General features: G+C 43.9%; 1 protein-coding gene across 2 annotated transcripts in view; it reads right to left on the reverse strand.

The window, feature by feature from the left end:
* The window catches only part of APOOL (apolipoprotein O like), a 246955-nt gene that overhangs the window by 144130 nt on the left and 78653 nt on the right, over positions 1-24172 (reverse strand). For both annotated transcript variants that reach the window (XM_078688480.1, XM_078688481.1), the window contains exons 2-3: positions 23190-23300; positions 20328-20447 (exon numbers count right to left, since the gene is read on the reverse strand). In XM_078688480.1, coding sequence (XP_078544606.1) covers positions 20328-20447; positions 23190-23300 — 231 coding nt within the window. The remainder of the gene's footprint in view (positions 1-20327; positions 20448-23189; positions 23301-24172) is intronic.

Genomic DNA, 24172 nt, shown 5'->3' on the forward strand with positions numbered 1-24172 from the left:
AACTGTCTCCCTTTCATCATCACTGTCTACCATTTTACCGACAGGAAGGTTATTTTGTTTGTTTGCAGATCAGGTTCTTATGGAAACAAAGATTAGATGCACAATATTTTGGAACAGTGTATCCGTCAACGTTGACTAAACCAAGAACCATACATAGGAGTCTCCTCCTGCGAGGTTTGGCGGATATGACCTTTCACCCACTCCAGACGTCTTTGGAGTATTATGGGAAAAAAGGGGTTCTGTGTAAAAAAGCACGACTGAGTTACTCTAATGTCTTGCGTTAGTTTTATCGCCTATCCAAACGTTTGGGCGCCATGTAGTGTAGTTCCTATTATCCCAATAGGCTCTGCGCATTGGAATAATACCTTCAATAGTATAGACCTAGGACGGAGGTTAACTAGGTCTTCTACTGACGATATTAGACTTAAAGTTTTTGGTTTTGCCAGCTAGCTCAGAGTTCACTAGAAACTTTCTCGAATAGGCAAGGAGGAGTTTAACCTCCCTGGATAGACAAGAAGGGATTTAGTTTCTGACAACCATAGAACATGACAACTTTGCTCTCCCCTAATCAAGAGTGTATCTCTAGAGTCGTGTGAAAACAAAAGACAACTTATTTTACTCAGTCAGTTCAGTGCATTCTTAGTTTCACCAGATTGTAGAGAAAAGGAAGAGACGGGCGTGTTCAATAAAAGATGTTATTTATTGATCAGTCTCTTTTCTCGTACAAGAGAAATGAATCGATATTATTGCGATACTTATGGTTAAGTAAAGTGCATACAATAAAAGCAGGAGTATAAAATAATACTGCAGAAGCATTGATATGGTTTCTAAGCCATATGATATTTAAAATTGATAAAATAGATACATACATATATACATTTGACTAATCGTACTCAACTGGTGCTTCTAACCACGCCTACCCCAGTGTACCTTACCTAAGCCTAATACGTGGGCGGGAGTAGATAAGTAGCAGTTTAAGTTAAGTTGGTTTTGCCAAGTGACTGACTCAAGAATTCTCTGCAAGGGGTGGTTCAGTTCTGTACCTGAGATCTAGAATGGTTGAGGGCTGGTATCTCTCGTCTCTGGTCTTGATATTCCAGCTGCCCGCGAGGGCCGCTTGGAAGCGCCGGAGCTGGATTTCTCGGTAGGAGAAAAGCAGCGTCTCGTTCTCAGCGCATCAGGAAGGTGGGGCAGCGCGTGTGGGCTTCGCTCTCTGCTGGGCTCCTCAGCACGTCTCGCTGCTCCGATCTCGTCACCACCGCGTGTGTTTGCTTAAGGCAATGTCGGTAATATTTATACCTGTAAGGTGCCGAGATTGACGTAAGGATGGACATGGATACGTCAATAAGGATGTCATATGAACGGGCTCGTTCGCACATTCTTTACTGAAGTTCTCGGTGAAATCAAAACAATGGCCGCAGGGATTTTCCCAGGTTGTCATAGGTTTGATTTGTTTTGAGAACTCCGTATGCCTTATCAGGGGCTGGAGGAATAGTGCTTGCCTAATTAGATGGCAAGCGTTATGACCTAATCAGATAACGCGTTCCTGTGCCGTGGTGTGGCTTAATCAGAAAACGGTTTTTGTACCGTGGGATGGCTGCTAGTTAAGTATTAACCAGAACAGGGTCAGGAATAGGGGGATCGATACAGAACCTATAGGAATACATCACAACATGATATTGGAAGGGGAAATAAAAGAAAAGGAAAACACGACCAAAGAAAGGTCATAGTCTAGTACATCGTGAACTACAGTCTCTGCTGAGGAAAGGGGAAAAAGGAAAAAGTCTGTGTAGCAATCAAGAAACACGTTACTTAGAGTAAATCTAGGAAATATTGTGCAGGACCATACAATTACAAATGGCCAAAGAATTTACGGGGGGGGGTACTGAGTGGGGCATGCATAGGGAATTCAATAGAAATAAAAAGGAAGGCACAGATGGTTGTGCGTTTAATGGAGACTGGCACAAAACATTTGTATGAATAGATCCACAAGGTCAATTACTGAAAAGGGGAGTTTTCACCGGCAGTAACCTGGCTGTTTCACTTACCTGCATCAGCTAATCTGGCGCATGCACTGGGGTGGGGCTTTATCCCCCAGCGTGCATTGTGAGCAGGAGGGGCCTTTGGACCCTACTTCTTGGCCTTCAGTTTCCCGCTGCTCAGGTCGTGCCTTGGCACATGCCCGGGCCAAGACGGACCCATCTTAGCCCGCCATAGCCAGAGAGAGGCTGGGCCGGGCTTACTCTCTTGATCTGCTGGTTTTTGAGCCATCAACCTCACTAAGCTCACCTACCTGGCATCTCCCAAGGTACTGTGTCCATAATTTGATATCTTGCTCCCCTTGCAATTTGGGAACAATATGGGAAAAAGAAAAGCTGCTTTGGGGGTTGCCCAGGGCTCCCAACTTCATACTCATTCAACCACTGACAGTTTTCTGGTGCGTGTAGTGGACATAGTTACCAAAGAAATAAAGTTGGCAGAGCGCAAACTCTCGCTCGCGACTGAAGACTTAGATACTTTGCCACTGCCAAAAAGTCACAGATCGCCCCTCATGAGTAGCAATGATCCCTCCATATCTATGGCTCAAAGTATAAGCATTTCTATTTCTCCTGTGATGTTAACAGCAGCCCTACACAGAATGGCCTTGTGGATGGGGCCGTCCCTGCCAACGGTTCTCGTAATGGCTCTGCTAGCTATGTGTTGTGGGTAAAAGAAGTCCAAATGTAGCCACAGTAGTAGGTTACAACAAGGTGGTTTATTGTTCCAATTACAGAAGATGAAGATGGTAAATAAGATGGTAAGTAGATAGCTGATAACCCCACCAGGAGCAGCCTCCCTGCTGCTCAGCCTGCACACACCAACTGACACTCAGCACTCACCAGGCACCCAAGGATCCCATGACATCACCACACATTCCAACACTCATCCTGGCTGAGCAGTAGGGAAGATGTGACTAAGAGAAAGGAGAGGTGACAATTAAATCACAACACTATGTTTGCTCATCCGAATCTGAGCCTCTGGTGCAGCGAAGGAAAACAGACTCAGAAGTTAAAAATGTCTAAGCCCAAACAAACTCCGGTGGCACTAGGGCTCGAACATTTGACCACCTTGCACATCCAAAGCACTGAGCTCTGGGGTGGCCGGAGTACGAACTTTAGCAAACGCTTGGATGCCAAAGTGCACGGGGTCTATTATGGGCTAGCTGCCATCGAGGCCAATTTGTGTTAACGAACAAAACCAGGAGAAGGCTGCCTTGTTTCTTCCCAAGCAGCTGTTGCTAATCCACCAAATGCCAGCCCAGCACAATGCATGTAACTCCATTCGGACATAAGAGGAGCTGGCTCAGAGGTGGTGCTAACACTGCCCTTGATTTCAGCCACGGCCTCAGGAGAGAACAACAACTTTGTGTCCCAGGGGGCTGGGATTCAGGCTCTTCCCGGCAGACAGCCCAAAAGTCAACTGCTAAAGCCAGCCACCCTCCCTGAGATTGATCTAACCTGCCCACCCCCATCCCTCCCAGCATCTCTTGACTGACTCACCTGAATCAATGTGGGCTCTTAAGAACAAAGTAACCCATTGGCTCAACAGCAACATGAGTCGCCAGTGGGACTTCCACAACGAGATTCTCTATGTACGACGGGTGGGTGGTATAGGCCACTTGGAGTGGCAATTCCCAGGAGACAACGTAATCATTCATGCTTGTAACCATGCAGTTGAAGGGGATGTTTTGGCCTTAGCATGAGCTGGTATGGTCAATCTAAGTCCACTAAGAATCTTGCCACTTGGTTTCTTCTACAGAGACTTATCCCACCCATCCTCAGGAGCAATAGGGGCCAACGCTCGCATCAACCCCTTAAGAGGCAACAATTTCACTCCCATCTCCCCCTTCAAGCTAGATTTCAGGCCCTCGCAGGTCTGGATGATTATGACTAACATTCTGGAATGGATTGTATTTTTGCTGAACATACTGCTGTTGGGGTGATTAACTGTTGAAAGACTGTCAGTCCATTTCGTTGTGCATCCTCCTTTCCGAGGGCGACAATTCTGGGCCCGCCATGTTTAGACACTGGCTCTTACCTCCTCACGATGAATTGTAATGCCCTAAATATGGATATAGGTGGAGCCCCTATGGATGGGAGGGGGTATGGGAGTGGCCTACTCCTTTTTATGATGTTGCCAGGGAAAATTAATGTATGCACGGGGTTGACCTGTCGATCCTTGCTGAGGTTGAGGGTGTGGGTGCGGAGGGGGGCTCATCCATCTACAATCACTAGGCTGATATCCTGGAATGTAGCTGGTCTGTCGTCCAAGTTGTCCTGTCCTGAGTGGTGTGCCTTTATCGATACTTATGATATATGTAAATTCCAGGAAACATGGTTGACCACCCCAGTGCATTGCTCTGGGTTTGTGGCATTTAGTAAGGAGGCCATTTCGTAGGGCAGGGGTAGGCCAGTAGTGCGGTGTAACAATTTGGGCTAAAAAAAAACTTTAATGTGTCGTATCAAAGAAAATCATGTTGGATTCCCCAGACCTGGCTACATGTTACATCTACATTGTCTATTGTAGGCCTACTGCAAGCAAATCAGAGTCTGGAGTAATCCAAATGTTATCCACACACTTGGACGATCTCTCAGGTAAGGCAGTAAAGATTGTGGATGGTGACTTTAATTGTTAGTTCGAGCCCCTGGATGCACATGTGGAATTCCATTTAACTGAGGAAGATCAACTGTGGCATATTCCTACACGAAGTATCCTCCCCATAAAAAGATGGATCCCTCTGGCCCTCCAACTTAATTCCCTAACACTGAATGAAGAATTGAGAGCTCAATCATGGTCGGATAAAGAAGGTAAATATACCTACAGTAGACCACAGTGTACAAGTCTCATTGACTACTTTCAACTTGAGCTCCGGCTCTGGCCTAAACTAACTGATATAAAGTCTTTACCTTGCAGGATAGCGACCACAACGTGCTTGCTCTAGAACTCAGGAGCCTTACTTCAACTGAAAAATCAGACGATAATGAGTCCTTTGACAGAAGGTTAACAGTGGCCCCCAACAGACGAAGGGTAAGATGGAGTGCACTATCGAATTCTAGGGAATCGATTACCAAAGTTTATAAAGTGGTCAATGATGCAATTGGAGAGTGGATGTTATTATTAAATATGCTCATGAACCATAGTGTGACGCTGTCCAAGTACAGGCGACAAAATGTACATGACTCCTTCAATACCTCCTACCACTATATTGTAAGTACCAGTCAATCTATCGGAGAGAGATACCATGCTGGGCTATCCATGGACCCAGACAAATGTGCACACATTCCTTGTTAGTCCTCAAGTTCTCAGCTGATTACCAGGGCCGTTTCTAGGTGTTTTGCCTCCCTAGGCGGGAATTGAAAAATGCCGCCCCCTCCCTAAAGTTTTAAGCCGCTCAGGATAACAGTGTAAAACTCCGTCCCTCCCTAACTGTAGTGTAGTTATAACAGATTACCTCTTAATATGCACAGTCACTTCTCATACTTTTTTTTTGGAACACGTTTATTTTCCATGGGGTATTACATGTATTTGTACACCTAGGTATGTGTTGTTGTACTGTTTAGCCCGCCTGCTGCAACAACAGACCCGCCTCGCGCCACCATCCTTACCTCACCCCTCACAGTGCTGCCCAGCTCTCTGTGTTGTGCGCCAGTCTCTGGGGCCGTGACTCATAGGCCTCATTTACAACATTAACAGGCCTGCCCTTAGTGAACATTAATACATGCACAGGGCCTCCTGCCGCCTGCTGCAACAAACAGATCCTCCATACACCTCATAGGGGTGTTAATCCCTCCAAAACCCTGACTCACTATTGCAAATAGTTAATGGAAAGTTCAGTCAATCGTACATTTCGTGAAGATGTACTTGGAGTCACTGGAATAGCTTGTCATGTTACCTGTGCATTAATTTCTCAAATGTAGTTATTTTCCATATATATATTACATGCTGACCATCCTCCACAGTTGGAAATGCGGCACTGACTACACATAAGAAGCAGCACGCTTTTCTGATGACATTACACATGTATCTGTGTATTTGACAGTCAATGCTTGCCCCTGCACGTTTTCCATAATTCGCTTGGGCACACAGCTAGTCAATGATTACCACCTCCCCAGCCCCTGCAAAAGGACCAATCATGCTTCTGTTCTGTAAAGTTCATCTTCAGTGTATTAAAAAAAAAAATCAATTTGCTCCAAAGACTAAAGTGTTTGTGGAAATAAGATTTGCATGCTGAATAAACCAAGGGTTGCGAGTAGACACTATTGCTATATGATGGCAATACATATACTGATTACCCAGAGCACTCAATAGGCAGTCAGTGTGCTCGAATATTATTACGAACAGCGGTTTCATCTGACAATTGGCTTCACTGTTGAACTGTTCTTTGGAGCTTTGAGGTATTGGCGATTTAGCACACCAAATACACCTCATTAATGTGAAGGGAGAGGGAGACAGAGAGGGCGGCAACAGAGTAAAATACCGTGAAAAGCTATTACTGCCTCAAAGCATCCCAAGCCACCATAAGCATACCCTTCTTTTTCTTTGAAGGGTCAGGGCTTACTTTAATCAATGCCTTGAGTGCTTTGCTTAGAGACACTTTCGGGGTGAGTTCTTGCTTGAACACGAGAGGTTAGGGGTGAAGCTGGGGGATGTCCTTTGCAGAGCGTCGACTCGTCTGGCACCTTCCTTAAATTGGTTGCGGTGTCTAAGGGGGAGTGCAGGTGCACAGAGCGCCGCCGCCTTTTGAGAGTTGTGTGCAGTGATGAAGTCAACCCGGCCGCTTTGCATTCTTTCCAAATGTGCAGAGGTCTGTGACTCACTGACTGGAGTGTGGGTGGCATCGAGCCACAGACTGACACCAACAGCCCCATTGTGTGCTTTACAAGGCAGGCAAGGCTTAATTTAAGACCACAGGCTGAGGCCCACTACTCTCTTCTCCTGAACGGAACCGTACCTCTGTCTGTTCCTAGATTACGGTCTGTCGAAAATGGCGCCGGCGGATAAACGCATACTTAACAACTTCTATGACGACACCACTTCTTAGTTCGCCAGTGTCTCTGGGGCCCAGAGGATGAGCTCAGCCTTGGAGACTCACAGGCCTCATTTGCAATTTCAACGTCATAAGGCCTTCACAGTGAACATACATAATTAATACATACATTGCTTAAATTGCATCCGAAATATATATTTATATATTTTTTTACACCCACCCACGTTCGTAGCGGCCTGCGCCGACTCACGGGGGGGGGGGGGGGGGGGGGGCACTGCTCTCGGGGTAAAAGTCTAGTCGTCGGATGGTACGTCCACGGGCCGGGAGTCTGGACAAGAAGACTGAGGGTGGTGCGCGTCACCGGCGTAACAGGCTGCTGAAGCACTGCTCACGGATTGGACAACAGGTTGCCCAGGGCTGTCATTGGTAGCGCTATCCGGCGCTACAAGATTGACGGCCCTGGGAAGAGACCCACACTTACACACTGTGTGTCCCGCTCCACACACGCAACGCCACTACCTAGGGTGCGCCGCTGCCCACTAACCTAGGGTGCGATCTAAAGCTGCGCTGCGCAGCAGCATCATGATGTGCAAGCAGCATGTGCGCTTGCACAGTGCACTCCAACGCTGCTGCCCGCATGATTTTTGCCGCTTTCCAAATTTTGCCGCCCTAGGCGGCTGCCATGTCCTGCCTAATGGCAGAAACGGCCCTGCTGATTACAACACAACACCAATGATATAGTTATATCATTGTATAAATATACAACATTTTAACCTAATTTACTTTAGGTTTTATTCATGCGAAATTTGAGTAAGAAATGTATTAATTTTGTGACCCACATAATGTAATTTCACAAGCAGTATGTCTATTGTCTTTATTAAGTCTGAGCATAGATAATGCCGACACATCACGGGCCGCCAATCAAGGCGCCGCGTGAACAGTGCCAGCACAAGTCAGTATCTAGCACCTACTGGCGAGAGAGGTGATCGAAGCCACGCTGTTCTCACCACTTAAAGTAAGACATTATTTAACCCAATTTTCCCCTCTAGAGCAGGTCCACAGAGCCGGCCGGCCCCTTGATGAAGTCCAGACAAGGAACAATTGAGGTATTTCTTATCTTTGCCAATGGCCGTAAGCACATTTGTAAGCGGCGTGGCACAGCATTTGACCCACACGTCTCGTGCAACTAACAACACTGCGATCACGCATAGACGCCTCCCATGTGCTGTTCATTTATTCGTTGTGTCATGCCTATACTATTTTACTAACCAACATGACCCCCTTTTTTAACATGAGATCGGTAATAATGATATCTTGCTCTAGCGGCTCTTTCCCGGATATCAGCCCGGATAATTGCCTCATGCTGACGAATCCGCTCCGACGCTCAATTTTTAATAATGCAGCCAACGCAAAAAACAAGCTCATCGAGCAATGCGTGGTTATTCTAAAGCGTGCATTAGTCACAATATCGAGCTTCTTTAGCAACATTATCCAGGCCCCAACAGGATACGCTTATGTTTACATTATCCTGATAGCGTGTGTTTGTTTTAAATCACCAATTGCAGCATGATGCATTATATCTGACAAAGCATCACCGTGCAGGGTATACAACAAGATTCAGTATACTACTGTACTTTTTTTAATTTCAGATACAGGTACTATTGCCCTGATTCAATACCATAGGAGGAGTAAATCTACTACCTCTAATAGTCGCCAGAAGACGAGACTATACTATCACCGGTCCTGAAGAAAGCCTACCGATGAACAGTGAGGCTGAAACATGTTGACCACCAACAGTGCGGTAGACCAGTAACTCGCTCTACGCACACACCACTTTGTTTTTACTTTGCCACACCACCTAATATTATTAACACATTTACCCATATGGTGGTGTAGGGAATTTTAAACTCACTTCACTAGGACACAGCACCTTTTTTTGTCACTGGACCCTATTGTAATACCAGTTGGTCTTCCTCTGGATGGAGGTCAGCATATTCACAAAACAAAACCCTATGATGATGCTGTCACGTTACAGAAAGGCAGAGAATCAAGATACACTGCCCAGATCCTTTGTACGTAAATGAGTGTTGTTTTAGACAGAACAGAAATGTAATTGACCCTGGTACACAGGACAAGTGGGCAATTCTCCCCCTTTTTGATTTACAAGTACAGTATTATCCATGCCCAAATGTTTTTTAACTTAAAGCGTCACTTTTTGACAGAGGCTAGACAATCAGCTAGGAGGTGTCGGGCCCCAACCTGGTACAACACAAGATGCAGTGAGGCTCGGAAGGTGCTAACAGGCACAATCAAATCATGGGATGGATTAGCAATTCAAGCAACCAGAGGGGCATATCAAAATGCTACAATGTCTTCCAAGAGAGAGTGGGAAATCAAGAAATGGGAGGGTCTCCTTGCAGCAGGTAAGAGAAAAGACTTTAGCTCATTTTGGAACATTATTGCAACTGGTTCCTCTGATGGGCTTATTCCTGTTGACGATCACATTACAATGACCGAATGGGCTGCACAGTTCTCTAATTTGTATTCTCTTGAGGAGCAACTTGAACAACCTGATCCAGACACCTGTGATGTAGCCCCTGTCAGCTATGACGGGCCACAGCCCATAAACCAGAACGTCTGTTCTCATGTATGGCCCACAGGAGAATATAAGTATTGGCCTTGGAGAAATTAGACCAGCATTACTAAGATTGTGCGACATAAAGCACTTGATAATGTTCCTGGGGACTTCTTTCTGAATTAGATTTTACCACTTTCTTCAATGCCATACTCAGAGGGGCCGAGATCCCATTTTCAAGAAGGGATCCAGAGATCTCTCTTACAATTACAGGCAGATAAACCGGACAGTGGACAAAAACTCTTCTCTGTGATCATATTGAGCAGACTTCAAGATTGAATGATTGCCTCAGACATTGTGACCCCACCACAAGCAGGCTTTGGAGAGCGTACCAGTACACTGGACCAGGTCTTCCACCTCCATTTATTATACTGGAAAATTGTACAACTAGGAGGTGGGCGACTTTACGTGGTGTTTGTTGACCTCAGGTCAGCATTCGGCCTCTTTCCTCGACTTAAGTTGTGGCAAACTCTGGCGGGCATGGGGGTCACATTCTACCTAGCGAATATGATCATAAGGCTCTATGATAATAACTTTGCATAAGTCAGATGTGTAAAAATGGGGGCGCTAACTAATAGATTGCTGGTAATTAGGGTAGCCAGGTAGGGGTGTCTCCTTGCACCCACTTTCTTCTTGTTGTTCATAAATCTCCTCCCAATCTAGTAAAGAACTGTACAAAATAGTCAAGGAGTTTACTACACCGCAGGTCGAGCAATCGAGCAATCTGAATTCGACCCCTCGCCAGAATGGGTGAATTCACTGGCTTCCTATTTTCACAATAAGATCCAGTCAATATATTCCTCATTTCCTTCCTCACTTCCAAGTGTGGCGGCAGGCGTGGATGCTCTCTGTAATTCTGAGCCCGCCCCTGATGACCCCTTGCTCCCCCGTAAGTGCAATGATTTATTTCCATTGCTGGCCGACGTTCTGACCAGTATTTTTAATGCCTCCTTCGAGAGGGCTTCTTTCCCCAGTAGCTGGAAATTGGCGCAAGTCAGGCCAATCCTCAAAAAGCCTAATAGCGATCCTTCCACAGTGTCCAACTACAGACCAATTTCTCTATTACCTTATTTTGGCAAGGTTCTTGAATTTTTGGTAAACAAACGTATGTCCTCTTACATTGAAACCCATGCACTCCTTGACCCGTCACAATCAGGCTTCCGTGCCGCTCATGGGACGGAAACCGCAGTAATGGAAGTAGTTGATAACATCCGACTTTCCTTGGATAGGGGCGAATCAGCAATTCTGGTACTATTAGATCTTTCCGCTGCCTTTGACACCATCTCCCACAGCATTTTGGAACATCGGCTGTGGGAGGTTGGTGTCAGAGGCAATGCCTTGGCCTGGTTCGTGGACTATCTCAAGGATCGTCACTCTCACATCAGGATGAATTCTCACACATCTGCCACTACTCCTCTCTCTGTAGGGGTCTCACAGGGGTCCATCCTCAGTCCCCTTTTATTTAATGTATATCTCTGCCCCCTGGCCCATATTATAAAATCTTATGGCTTCTCCACCGTGTCATACGCAGATGATACGCAGGTACTCATTACCTGCAGATCTAATTCCCAGGAAACCTGTACCCGTTTCAAATAATGTCTGGTCCACATTAAAAACTGGATGAGTGATAACAAGCTTCAACTCAATTGCAGTAAGACTGAAATTCTACTATTTGGCAAAAGCCACGACCTTTTGGTCGCAGGACTGGTGGCCTATTGATGTAGGGCCTTGCCCTGAGCCTAAAGAAGCTGTAACAGATCTAGGAATCATGCTTGATAGGGATCTTTCCATGAAGGTTCACGTCAACCAGGTTGCCGGGACATGTTTTGGCATTCTTCGACAACTGCGCAAATTTTTTAAATGGCTCCCAATTGAAGCCATCAAGCCCCTGGTCCAGGGATTGATTGTTAGTAGGCTCGATTATGGAAATGCCATGTTTGCCTCCATTAATGAGAATCTACTAACCAAATTACAAACTATTCAGAACGCGGCGGCAAGGCTAGTGCTGGGTCTGCCTCCTAGATCTGCCTCCAAACCCATCCTTAAAAAACTACACTGGCTTCCCGTGCGCCAAAGATGCCATTTTAAAATCTTGAGTTTAACTCATAAACTCCTGCGTGGTATCGGCCCCTCCTATTTAACAAAAAAACTAGCCTGGTATACTCCGTCCAGAGCGCTTCGCTCTAGCTCTTAGTTCCTGCTGTTCCAGCCTAGAGTACGGACGTCCAGGAATGGATGCCGATCCTTTTCATATGTGGCTCCCCAACTATGGAATAAGTTACCTGCTCATCTTCTGTCCCTTTCCAATCATTTGGAGTTTCGAAGGGGCTTAAAAACGTGGCTCTTCACCTATTAAAGTTCCTTTGTAGGTGCCTCACTCTGGTAGGTTAATGCCTCTCTTCTGCAAAGCGCCTTGAGACCTTCCTGGTGATAAGTGCGCTATATAAAAGCATTTGACATTGACATAAATGATTTGGTAAAGTACATAGATCATAGGGAGTCTGACGCACCCCGCCTGGTAAATATAAGGGTTCCTGCCTTGAAGTTTGCAGATGATATGTTACTCCTCTCTCAATCCCCCATGGGCCTAGAAAAAAGATCTCAATAGGTTTAATCATTTTTGCAGAGCGAGTGGTCTAGATATTAACCTTTCAAAAACAAAGTATATGGTTTTCAATCCTTGCCATACCATCCACTCAAATCCAACACGGAGGAGGAGCTCTTTGCAGCAAGTCCACACCTTGGAATACTTGGGTGTAATCCTGACTGAGTACCTCAAATGGCAGACCGACATCACAAGGTGTGGACTAAAATTTTAACAAACCTCTGGAGGGCTGCTGACGACACTCAGGACCACCCAATATCGCCCCGTTTCTCCGGCCTTGCAGGTCTATAACCACCAGTTGTTGGGATCCTCTTTGTATGGGGTTGAACCTTTGGGATGCAGGGAGGTACCCTACTGGACTGTCACGGAGAACCGCTTTTGCGGCAACTAGTTTACCTACCAAGAAGAAGTACACCACTGCTTCCCTTGCAGACGGATTTGGGTCTCAGAATTGTCTCTGACATAGCGAAGTTACGGTCCCTTCTGTTCTGGAGGAGTATCTGGGCATCCCAGGATTGAATACTTATCAAGGTCAGGGATTGTCAGAGGTATTGCATCTGCCATGGGCAGGCAACCTCCTGTGGGATAACAATGTGAGAACCACACTGATGAGTATCTGTCTCGAGCACCTGTGGACAACTCCAGAAGAGGCAAGCACGATCTCTAAAGACAAAGTTAAGAAGGCCAATTGGTAACATCAAATGGGCTCACTGCACAGTCTGCCCAATTTGGGCTCAGTGACGCAGGCTTTTCTCATGGAGAAAGAGGTTTTTGCACTAGAACAGTTTATGGATGGAAAAGAGCCTAGTAATGCAAGGAAGCTCTATGTCCAATTGAAATGAAGGACCCTTCCTCTTGCATTGCACACCGCCAGGTTGGTTTGTCCGGCTAACCAAACACATGGCCACTGAACATTCTGCAATTCATGGCAGGGCCACTGTACATTCTGCAATTCATGGCAGGAAACTATCAAACGCATTCTATTCTTCTGCCCTACCTATCAGAGTACTAGGATGAAGTGGGTGGTTCCATTATGTCGTAGCTTTGGGGTAAAGCAGCCTTGAGAATTATACAATCTGATACCAGGCTATTTGGTGTTTTTGCGGATTCTATGTTTCTGACGGCTATGTGGAGGATTAGGCAAGGAGCACTTTAAGCCGAATACTGCAATGCACTTTATATAGTAGCCACTTAGCTGATACTACCACGTCTTAACCTCCCTGCTTTTACACTATGCATTTTTATTTTTTTAGTATGTTTTAACATATTTTAGCATATGAAACATGTCATGAATTTATATTCTTCTTTGTCGACTTTTAACTTGTGCATGTTTGCTTTTTTATGACTTCAGTTGGCGAGAATCGCGGAATAAAGATTGAATTAAATTGAAAATCACAAAAAGGAACAAAACACCAGTTGGGCAATTACATTAAGGCTAAACATGAGTGTATAAAGGATCAATATCGAATAAAAGCAACATTCTACCAAACAAGTTGTAGATATTTTGAACACGCATATGAAATAGTACAAGTCTGCTAGAAGCTGTCACAAAATCGCTATTGTTCAAGGATTACTATGAAGGCAGATCACTTACAGAAGACTATAAGCCCTTCTCAAAACAAATAATAATGATTATTATTAAAATTATTATATATGTTTATTCAGTGCATGGCTACCCAATAGGGTTCCCCAGCGCTACGCTACAGTTGGGGTACCCAGAAACATAACACGGGTAACTCCCACTGCCAGCTTTAAACCAACCAGGTTTTAAGCTTCTTGCAAAAGACCAAAAGTGAGCGACAGGCTCTCAGATCGGAGGGTAGGGGATTCCATAACTTTGGGCCTAAAAAGAAAAAGGCTCCGACTCCTTGCCGGGATCTATAACTCTAGGAACTGCAGCAAGATCACGATTACTTGAACACAAGGACTTGCTAGGTGTGTATGGCGACACTTGGAGATCTAAGATAGGTGGGGCCAGAGTTTGAAAGACATTTATGCACGTACTACAGTGCTTTGAATTGAACGTGACTTTCAACTGGTTGCCAGTGAAGTTCACAAAGCAAGCATGCTAGCAGTGAGATAGAACTTAGGGGGATGAATTAAGAGTCTTGCAGCTGTGTTCTGCGCTATCTGGAGCCGCCTGAATAGGCTCTTGGTGATATTTAGGTAGAGAATATTTCCGTAATCCAGCCTGGAGATGACCAAGGCCTGGATAATCGTTTTCTGGGCAAAGATAAGGAGACATCTCAAGATTTTCTTGAGGCATCTCAAGATACCAAAACAGGTAGCAGCCATACTGATGATTTGGTGACTCCTGGATAAGCGCTCATGAAGCCAGACTTCCGGATTCTTGACCTCGGTTACAGGAGTGGGGGCATTACCTATGGCCTGAGGACACAGATGTGGGCCCAAAGATGGGGGAGGTTGCCCAACAACAGAACCTCAGTCTTTTCGCATTTAACTTCAGGGAGTTAAGAGTTCATCCAGGAAGAGACTTGTGTAAAGCAGCTATTCAATGCCTTTGTGTTGTGGTTCTCCCGAGATGATAAGTAGACAACCATCTGAAAGAGAGCAGAGTAAAACCACACTTTTCTACAATGACCGCAAGTGGTTCTAAGTACAAGTTGAAAAGGGTTGGACTAAGAATGGAGCCCTGAGGGACTCCAGAAAGTAGAGGGTGTTGCTTAGAGCTATGCTGATGGGTGTGGACTTGAAAGACGCGATCCAGTAGAACTGGTCAGCCAGGACAGGGCCGTGTCCTGCAGCCCCATGGCCTCCAACCTTTGCAGAAGAGCTTTTCTTGTTCACTGTAGCGAAAGCTGCGTTAAGGTCTAGCAGAATCAGTGCAGCGGCTGCAACAATAAAAGTGGCAGATCCAGTCTAAATGCAATCTTTGGACTAAATCCAGTGCAAAATTCCTCAGAATCACTTTGAGGGATGGAACACAGGGTACGGTTTATAAGCTCACTAATGCATCTGCCTAAACCTATGAAGATCAGGAAGGAAACTTTCAAAAAAGGTGCTTCATATAATCAGAAGTCACACTTTTGAAGTATTTGTTCTTCAATCAGTCTAGAAGCAGGGTTGACATCACTTGTGACCATGGAATAATGACCCAAATAACAAGGTGCCCAGGGCTATCACTTTAAATTTAGTAACCATATTTGTGAAGACAAAGGATTGTCTTGCCTTGTTTCTGTAAGCCCCAGTGACCACGAGGCAGGACTAGTGGGTACAGCTGCATGCCTAATTCATCCAAAGGGACCCCTTCATTTTGCGAATGGATTTCCTCATTCTTTGAGGTGTTGGTAAAATATTAATATTTTTGTGACCGGAGATTAGATAGATTCGGAATTTGGAATGGATGCGTACAACATACCCTTTACAGATACCGAATCAGTATCCATTCACAATCTAATTCCAGGAGAGGCTAAGACTTTTATACTTCCTAAAAATGAATGAGACAATCAGAAAAGTAATTTTAAATGTTGCAAATGCTGAATTGGAACACTTGTGATCATTAAAATGCTTAGCAAATCTGGGAACTAGGTTCTCAAGTTGAGTTGTGGCATTGCGATGGAGCATACACACTCTAAATCCAAGGAAAGGGAGTCCTGCTTCTGGTGGAAGAGATGCACACTTGTCAAAAAGCAGCAGGTCAGAAAACCAAACATGGAGAATCCAGCTGGGGCCACCAAAACGACAGAGCACTGGGTGTGTCCATGATCATCTTTCAAGACCCTCAAAATGAAAGGAGTGGTAAATGAGGCATACGTGACAGTCCTACTCATTGAGCCAACATAAGTCCATCTCCAGGGACCCAAACACTTGTTCACATTGGCTGCAAATTGTTCATACCAAGTGTTGGCATGTTGCAAAGCAGTTGATGGTTGTGCGTGTTCTAACACAGGGGTCAGGAAGCCCTGAGGAATCTCCTATATGTTAAAGGGGTTGACAAAATGCTAAATCCATTCACTCTTTGGCTCTCAACCCAAGCAATGAGGGAGATCAACCGGAAAAGGTCAGGAGAGATTGTCTATTCATACAACTTCAATGGCATAGAGTTATAAAGAGCACAAGTGCCATTGTTTTTGGAAAGTTCTATTTTTTTCCACGAGTTGCGGCTCTGCTGGCGAACTTACTACCAGTGTCAGCTCAGAAACCCTTTTCGAACTAGTGTATTTGATTGTGACCTTCTAAAAGTGATTTAATTATTGTCTTTTCCAAAAGTGTAGAAGCCCAAGGTAGTTGGGAAAACTGGGATCGAGTGATCATGGGTGAGAACAACCACTGCTTCTTCAAGGGAAATACTAGCTATGGACTGCATTGCAGAGCGCATTAGTGATGAGCTGGATCTTGGGAAATGAATGGTACGTTGTTCATCATGAGTAATAGCAGGACATACATTATGTTGTGAGCTAGATGGGTAGCTAGAGACAAGATCTTGGTGCCAACACAACTTTTATTGGGTCTATTCCTCTTCAAAAACATCTTCCTCTATTGCACAAGCAGATGATAGTTAGAACAATTTGCCACATAATACAGTTTCTTGAATAAAGGTATGAAAATTCTTCTCTTAAAACCGCTTAAGCAAAAAAAAAACATATGCAGTCTATTAAACATACTACTATGACTGGTTTGCTTTTTTTTCAAACATTCTGTACTTGAGTGAAACATCAGAGAAGGCATAAAGCAGACCATCAGTGGGCTACACCAAAAACATTCCGTCCCCACATAGTTCTGCTGTTTCTCCAGTTTTGTAACAACACTAACTATTTTCTCTTGAGCAGACCACCTATTGTAACACTTGAGGTACCCACTATGGAACTGCCCGATTTCCCATTTAGCCACTTCTATGAATCTCTTCAGACTGTCTCATTTCAAGACTTGACTACTGCCCACTCATATCCAACCTGCAGAAGCTGCTCTTATAAATGTATGGCTTCTTTACCTACTATGGAATTTATCAACCAGTGCAGGTAGAGTAGTTCACTAAAGGTTAGTTGTCTTACAGAAGCTAAACCTGTTTCTTGTGAATTTGAAAACACATCTTGCAAGGCAAACTTAACACACTTTGACTCCAAAAATATTGATGTGCACCTTGGCTTTCTGCTGAGCCAAGAGGTAATTTATTAAAAGGCTCTCAAGACTGCGACTCAAACTAAATCTTGAACAGTGTGATTCTAAAATGATAAGTGATGTAGGTGTTTGAAAACTATATGTGGACATGCCAAGGTTTTGCATTTAAGGTGCTCCATTACAACTTCTGTGTTTAATGAACAGAGTAACCAACCCTGATAATAAGATGCAGTGGCATACAGGTGAATCTGTGCTGTTTTTAAATTAACCGTGGATCCATGGAACCAAAACAAGGGTTATTCTAGAAGACCAACTCAATACTTTTGTATTTCACATTCTAACATATCAAGAGCACCACCCTTTTCAGTCTTTCCTTCTTACACTAAAGGGCACAACTCTACTGAAGTGAGCTAGTTCTGACAGGCAGCTTACAAACTCTTATTGACGACTTTGTCAACACCCTGCTTTTGTGCTTATACCAGGAGAAGGATGTTATTTGAACAGTATGGCAGGAGTGGAAGCACCATGGTGGTGGCGTTATTGCACAATCTGCTTCCAAGAATCAGTTTGACATAATTGTCTTCAGTCCTGATACCAAGTAAGTGGCTATGGTTAACTGTGGTGTGGTGTCGAGAAAAATAAGTCAGTCAAAAGGTTGGTTTAAATTAACCTGATAAGTTTGAAGGAAAACAAAACTTTTCAGATTGTGAATCACATTTTTGAGCACCAAGCAAGCAGGATGCAGACAAAGTGGGGTTATAAATGCTAAAGAAATCCATTATAATAAAAACGAGTAGTGTCAGTAAATCCTCAGAGTTTGTATGGGTAGTGTATAACAAATCTGCCGTTATAAATAATGGTTAAATCGCCACCCCTACCGGATCAGGCAGTGATAAGGTAAAATGCTATACCCAAGTGGTAGTAAATTAACAAGAACGAGGGTACATCATTAAATTGCAATAATTCAAGATATAACCAAACTAAAATCGGATACGCTATCCCTGACTATACTATATGCTGCTTACATCCATCCGAGTTTACAGTAGCATGGCATGAAACAAAAATCCACATTGGGGTGGAGGGCAGGTATTAGATTTATTACAAAGGCCAAGACATATCAGAAGATTTGAGAAACCAAATGTCCATATCAAAGTAATTTGTTAAGTGCACATGTGATTTAGAGGGATTCGTAAGTGTATGGAGTTGCTAACAGCAGGGGAACACGTGAAGGTTGAACGACTCGTTCTTCATTACAGATGTCAGAAACTAGAATGGGATGGCATGCTCAACTAAAGGTCCGGTAATGATAATCCTGTCTATTGGGGACCTGTGCTTTTCACAGTGCAAGATGTACAATGCTCCAAATCTGTTTTCATAGCATGGCCCTGCCATGATGGATGACCAGTTTAAAACGGTTCATTCCACCCCCAGATAACAAACTCCGGCTGTCCCAGTCCCTTGTAAGTTTAGAATAAAAAACAATAGATTTCGCAAGCTCAGTGCAGGCGAAACCTAAAAAGGTATGTCAGAATATCTGCCCATAACAGGGCGGATGTTCAGAGGTACTTAGACCCCTTGACATCCATCCAAGTTTTCTACAGGCAGAGCCAGTGGAGGCTTCACCGGCATAAATAGGACGGTTCGCCTGACTCTGAACAGAGTGGTCGAGTTCAGAGTTTGGCAGACAAGACAATCCAGCATCTTTGCGGCAGAAACCCAGTCCGCTAAACTCTAAATAAGTTCCCTAGTCTAGTATGATAATAGTATCTGAACTCTTAATAATTTTTTTCACTATCAGTAAATTGTCACAAAAAAAAGCCACTGTCTAAATTAGGGTAGTCCTCAAGAAGAATTTCAGACAAGATTTCCACTACTGGACACTTAATATGCAATCTGCATACGACTATTATGTCGACTCTTCATCACAACCATCAATACATAAATGTGGAAGTTCTCACCTAGTAAGTAAGCCACCTAACATTTTCCCAATCCAGCTATAATTGCAAAATATAAAAATACCTGAAACATTATCTCTGATGCCAAAGTACATGGCATATTTAGCAAGAATTAGACCCATGTAAGATTTAAAACTGGTAAGAAATGGACCGTTATGCACTTAACGTAGAACCCAAGTAATGGTACATTACTATGTAAGGAGACGGTCTTTTGACAGCTCATTTTTCATGCAGGTCTCACAGGATGCCCACCAAAATGTTTGTGTGCTCTGGGCAGGTCATATATATAGCTTTGGAGGTTATAGGCATTGAAAGAAATTACAGCAAAGCCAATAGGTCTGGGATTGTTAACCTGGCAAGCACAAGTCCAAAATGAAATAAGGAAAGTTGAAGAAATAATGCTGCTACCCCAAAAAATGTTTTGAATGGTGTTTTAATGGAACAGCATGGAGCTTCCTTAGCTGCAGGTACAGGAATAGAAAGCCATGTTAGTTTCAATATACAATACTGGAAAAAAAATTTGTTGGGAGAGCAGAAAAGGAACTAGAGGGTTGGATTACAGTAACCCGGAGACATAGTTTAAACACACAAGGGTGACTTAAACAATTAAGCATGGAAAGAAGCACTGCTAAAGAAAAGTATTGGCCAGCATAGACACAGGAATGCACTTTATAGGCTGAGCTCATGCAAAATGCAGTCACTCACAGCCAATGATTGAAGTGGGAGGACCCAGTGGCCCATGCCGTACACCATGGTGGGTGGAAGCATAATATGTATGACTGTGGAAAGAATAAGGATTAGAGGAAATGCTTTTTCCACTGATTAACTATTTTTAGAGCTCTGATGTGTGGCTTGATGCATTTGGCAACCTGAGCAGAATGTGGTGCCAGACTGTACCCTGTGCCAAAGTGTGTGTTATGGGAAGCTGTCTGAGCTAGTTTTCCTAAGTGCTTTAGACAGTTATTAGAAAACTCGTTCTAGTGGCACCTAAAACCAAAGGTTTACATTATTTTTCGTTTACCTTACCTTGAACCACGCTGCATACGGGTGGATTGCGTTCCGTACAATTGATAACGTTAACTGCAGAGAGCCAGGGTGTTCTTCAATGTACTTTGACTGCTGTGGGGGTGCCCTATAAATGGAAAGCTAAAATAAAACACAAGTCACCAGAAAAACCGATCAGGTATCACAAACAAGACTGAACACATATTCAAAATAAAATAAGATCCTTTCAAATTGATACTGAATTAAACAGTACCAGTTACTTCTGCTAGTGCCTCTATTCTACTACCAGTCCTTATGCCCCTTTATCAAGCATCAAGGGATGTAACAGTTACAGCTCAAGGGACAGCAAGACTTTGCCAGAGAAAATATTACATTTGAATTGTAAGCCCAATTTATTACGGCAACTAGGATCCACCCTCATGTGCCTCTCCTGGCTCACTGCATCCAAGGTCTTTTCTCTTTGTGCTTTCTGAAGGGATGCAGGCAGAGAATGGAATGGAATCACTTTAACCTGCAGGAAGGAGACCAATGACTGCTAGAGTAAGGCACTGCAGAAAGTAACTTGTACTTCAACACTCAGCACCAGCTCTAAACTCAAGACTTGTTTAAAAATATAGTAACCACAGTAGGGAGAGAGTCAACTGATGCGCTTCAGAAGGGTTGGCCAAATTGAGCACCAGATCTACAACAGTGCTGATAGTAGAGCTCAGGTCTGGTCTAGGATGCACGAGTGTTTGAGTCTAGAGAGCACCATGTCTGGGCTGGTACCAGCTGTGCTGCAAATACATATTGTTCCAAGCCAGGAGCACCCATTGCTCCCTCTGTGGGGCTCCGAACCATAATGGTTTTCGCGATTCGTGGAGTTTTGTTATTCCAAATAAAGGCACAAATTTTTGTTTGCATGGATTTCAAAATATCCGGGAGAATTATCACTGGTAAACTTCAGCAAAGGTACAGTAATCGTGGTAGAAAATTAATTCTAATGCAGTTGATCCAGCCCATCCAAGACACTTTTAGTTGCCCCCTTCCACCTGAAGAGATCTTTAAACAGGGTATCTAGGAGGGGCAGTACATTATTGCAGCAGAGCTCTGTGATACTGGGGCAGATAGTCACCTTCCAATAGTCGATTCAGGCTGATGCCACCTCTAGCTGGTGACTGGCGCCAATGTTTTCCACTATCCTCCGGATTCCACGCCCTTCCCACTGCTTTAGGCTTATGAGAATTTATCTATTGGCCTGCAACCTGATAGAAACGGTCTAATTCTTTTAGCAATGCGGGGAGGGAGGTGGCAGGGTTCGTCAGGAAGCATAAGACATCATCAGCAAAAAGTAGCATGTTCACTTGACACGCACTCCTGGGGGTCTTTTCCCGGCTTTAATATTAGGGTTAGAAGGGAGTCCAACGTAAAGGGGGTAATCTCATTTGTGTTAGCAGAAATAAGTTAAAGGTCTTCGTCAAACATTGGGACAAAATTCTGGCAAAAGGTTTATAAAAAAAAAAAAAAGAGTCAGGCCCGGTGCCTTGTTGCTCGGAAGCATTTTTATGGTTTGTAGGGCCTCCTCCTCCGAGATTGGCAAGCCCAGTTCTAAGTGAAGCTTCTATTTCTAGGAATCAGACCTCAGCGAGGTGTTGGTCTTGTAAGGACGCGCTTCTTGCTACCCCCTATAGAGGGTTCCGTAAAATTCAGAAAAGACCACAATTATCTTCTGGGCATTAGAGCTTCATTGCCCGTTGCTTTCCAGTATGGAAACTATATGTTTCCTAGTTCTCTGTCTGCGTAATATAGTGCAAGAAGCCTATCTGCCTTATCGTTTCGCTGGTAGTACAGCTGTTTCATTTCTAAAGTTTTCTGGCTGTATCCTTAGTTAAGACAGCTTCTGGTTCCCCTTGAGCTATACGCAACGCTGTTTGTGTCTTTCTAGTGACTGAGCGTTTACATTTTAATTCCAATTTATTTTATTTAAGACTCCAAAAATAGTCTTTTTGACTTCGCAAGTTGAAAGAATGTAGCTGTGTGGCTAATGAATTCCCCCCCCAATCACTGCTTTTGCAGCATCCCATAGTGTCGCAAGAGTGATTCCCTCAGTCCCATTCTCTTTTAAATAATCTTTTAAGGTATCTGTAGGAAAGTAGGATCTGCTTCTTATGGTTGCCCTCACTTTTTGCTTGATATGATGCTGTTTTTGACTAGTCTGACTGGGATCCTGCTTATCAGGACCCCAGTCTATCTGCATTCTCCCTAAACTGTCATGTTCAGTATTTAGGTACATCCCAGATTGGATACTGGGGTACCCTTGTCGGTCACCAGTATATGGTAGCCATGTATCGAGGGCATAGGTACCCCAGAGGTCTCCCATGGGCTGAAGAATGTATTATGCCACTCACAAGAGACAATCCAAAATGGAACTACAGGCCTGCCATTACGGCCTGTGTAAGTTGGTGCATGCACCACTTACTTAAGATATTGGTTTACTATATCGTAGGGTCACTGCACTTAAAACCTATAAGTCACCACTGCACTTAAAACCTATACGTCATCACTATAGCAGGCCTTTGCAATTCTGAAGGCAGAGTACTTGTTTCTAAGTGAGAGGGTGCCCCTGCATGAGCAGGATACATCTTCAGCCTACGTAGTCCATTCTCCCGGGTTGTCAGTGAAGCAGCCACATACTATATAGAGAGGCACCACGTAAATAGGGAGGAAGGCGTTATGATGCTAAAAGGAAGACAAGGTTAGCTTCATTATCTCTATAACAAGGGAGAATTGGTCAGGGATAGGACAGCCAAATGCTCCACACAGAAACACTCTACACAACCACATATAACCTTGGTGCAGCACAGCATCTTTATTATTCTGTATGGCAAGAAAAATATATTTTACCTGGCTTGGCATCAATAGGTGACTTTCTCCCATGTGCTCTTGGTTTGCTGCATATATTCGGAGGGAGACAAGGCCCACCAGACCTACAGGCACAGCTGCAAGCTTTATAATCTAAGAAGAGATAAATATGAAAAGGCAAATATAGTAAAATCAACAGACAACAAGGGAGAGCATATTTCCTTCACAACACAAACTGAATAAACTGCTACAACCCAGAAAGAACGAATGTTGATGTTGTGCAATAATATGTGTGTCTCGTAAAGGGCTACAATGCCCTGGTAAGTTTCAAAGTGTGAACACCTAATTACGGTAACTAGTACATCTTACAATCTTCTGAGAAAGCGACCACAACGAAACCCAATGTCCATCTACTTAGAAGATCAATAGCTACCCCTCGTCCACCTCTAACAACTGATCAGAAAGCAAAGTATATTCAATGTGTTATCTGTTGTTTAGCCAGAACAAAGGCCAAAGGGATTGACGAAAGAACAAAGTAGAGAGTATGTGAGTCACAAAGGGCAAACATGTTTCTATTTGCAGCTATTTTCTTCCAATATGAAGTTTTCCGCCCAGTAGCTGATCTAAACAGTGAGGTGAATGTATATGCAGCGGATTTGTATGTCCACCTGAACTGCATGCATGCATAAATTTGAAAATATGAATGTAAAATGAGCTCCCAGCAGCAACATAAACCAGCAGCCTTCAGTTAAGTTTGCACTCTTTGAAAAAGCAAATAAAGTTGCAAAGCCACCCTTTAGTGCTGGCGACGGTTTAACACTCGGTGAGAAATAATGGTCAACATTGATGAAACTATCTTGATCCATAATAATGAAATTAAGGTTTTTCAGGTGAGAATGTACAATGACAGAATTTGTTTTTGTTAGTCTAACAAAAAGAATGAGCCACTTTTGGTGTTCTCAGATGATTTGACTCCTGAAGTTCTTACTGCCAAATTAAGATCACAAGATGCAGTAAAATCAGCA

This window comes from Lissotriton helveticus, chromosome 4_1 (genome assembly GCF_964261635.1).
Source record: "Lissotriton helveticus chromosome 4_1, aLisHel1.1, whole genome shotgun sequence".
NCBI lineage: Eukaryota > Metazoa > Chordata > Amphibia > Caudata > Salamandridae > Lissotriton > Lissotriton helveticus.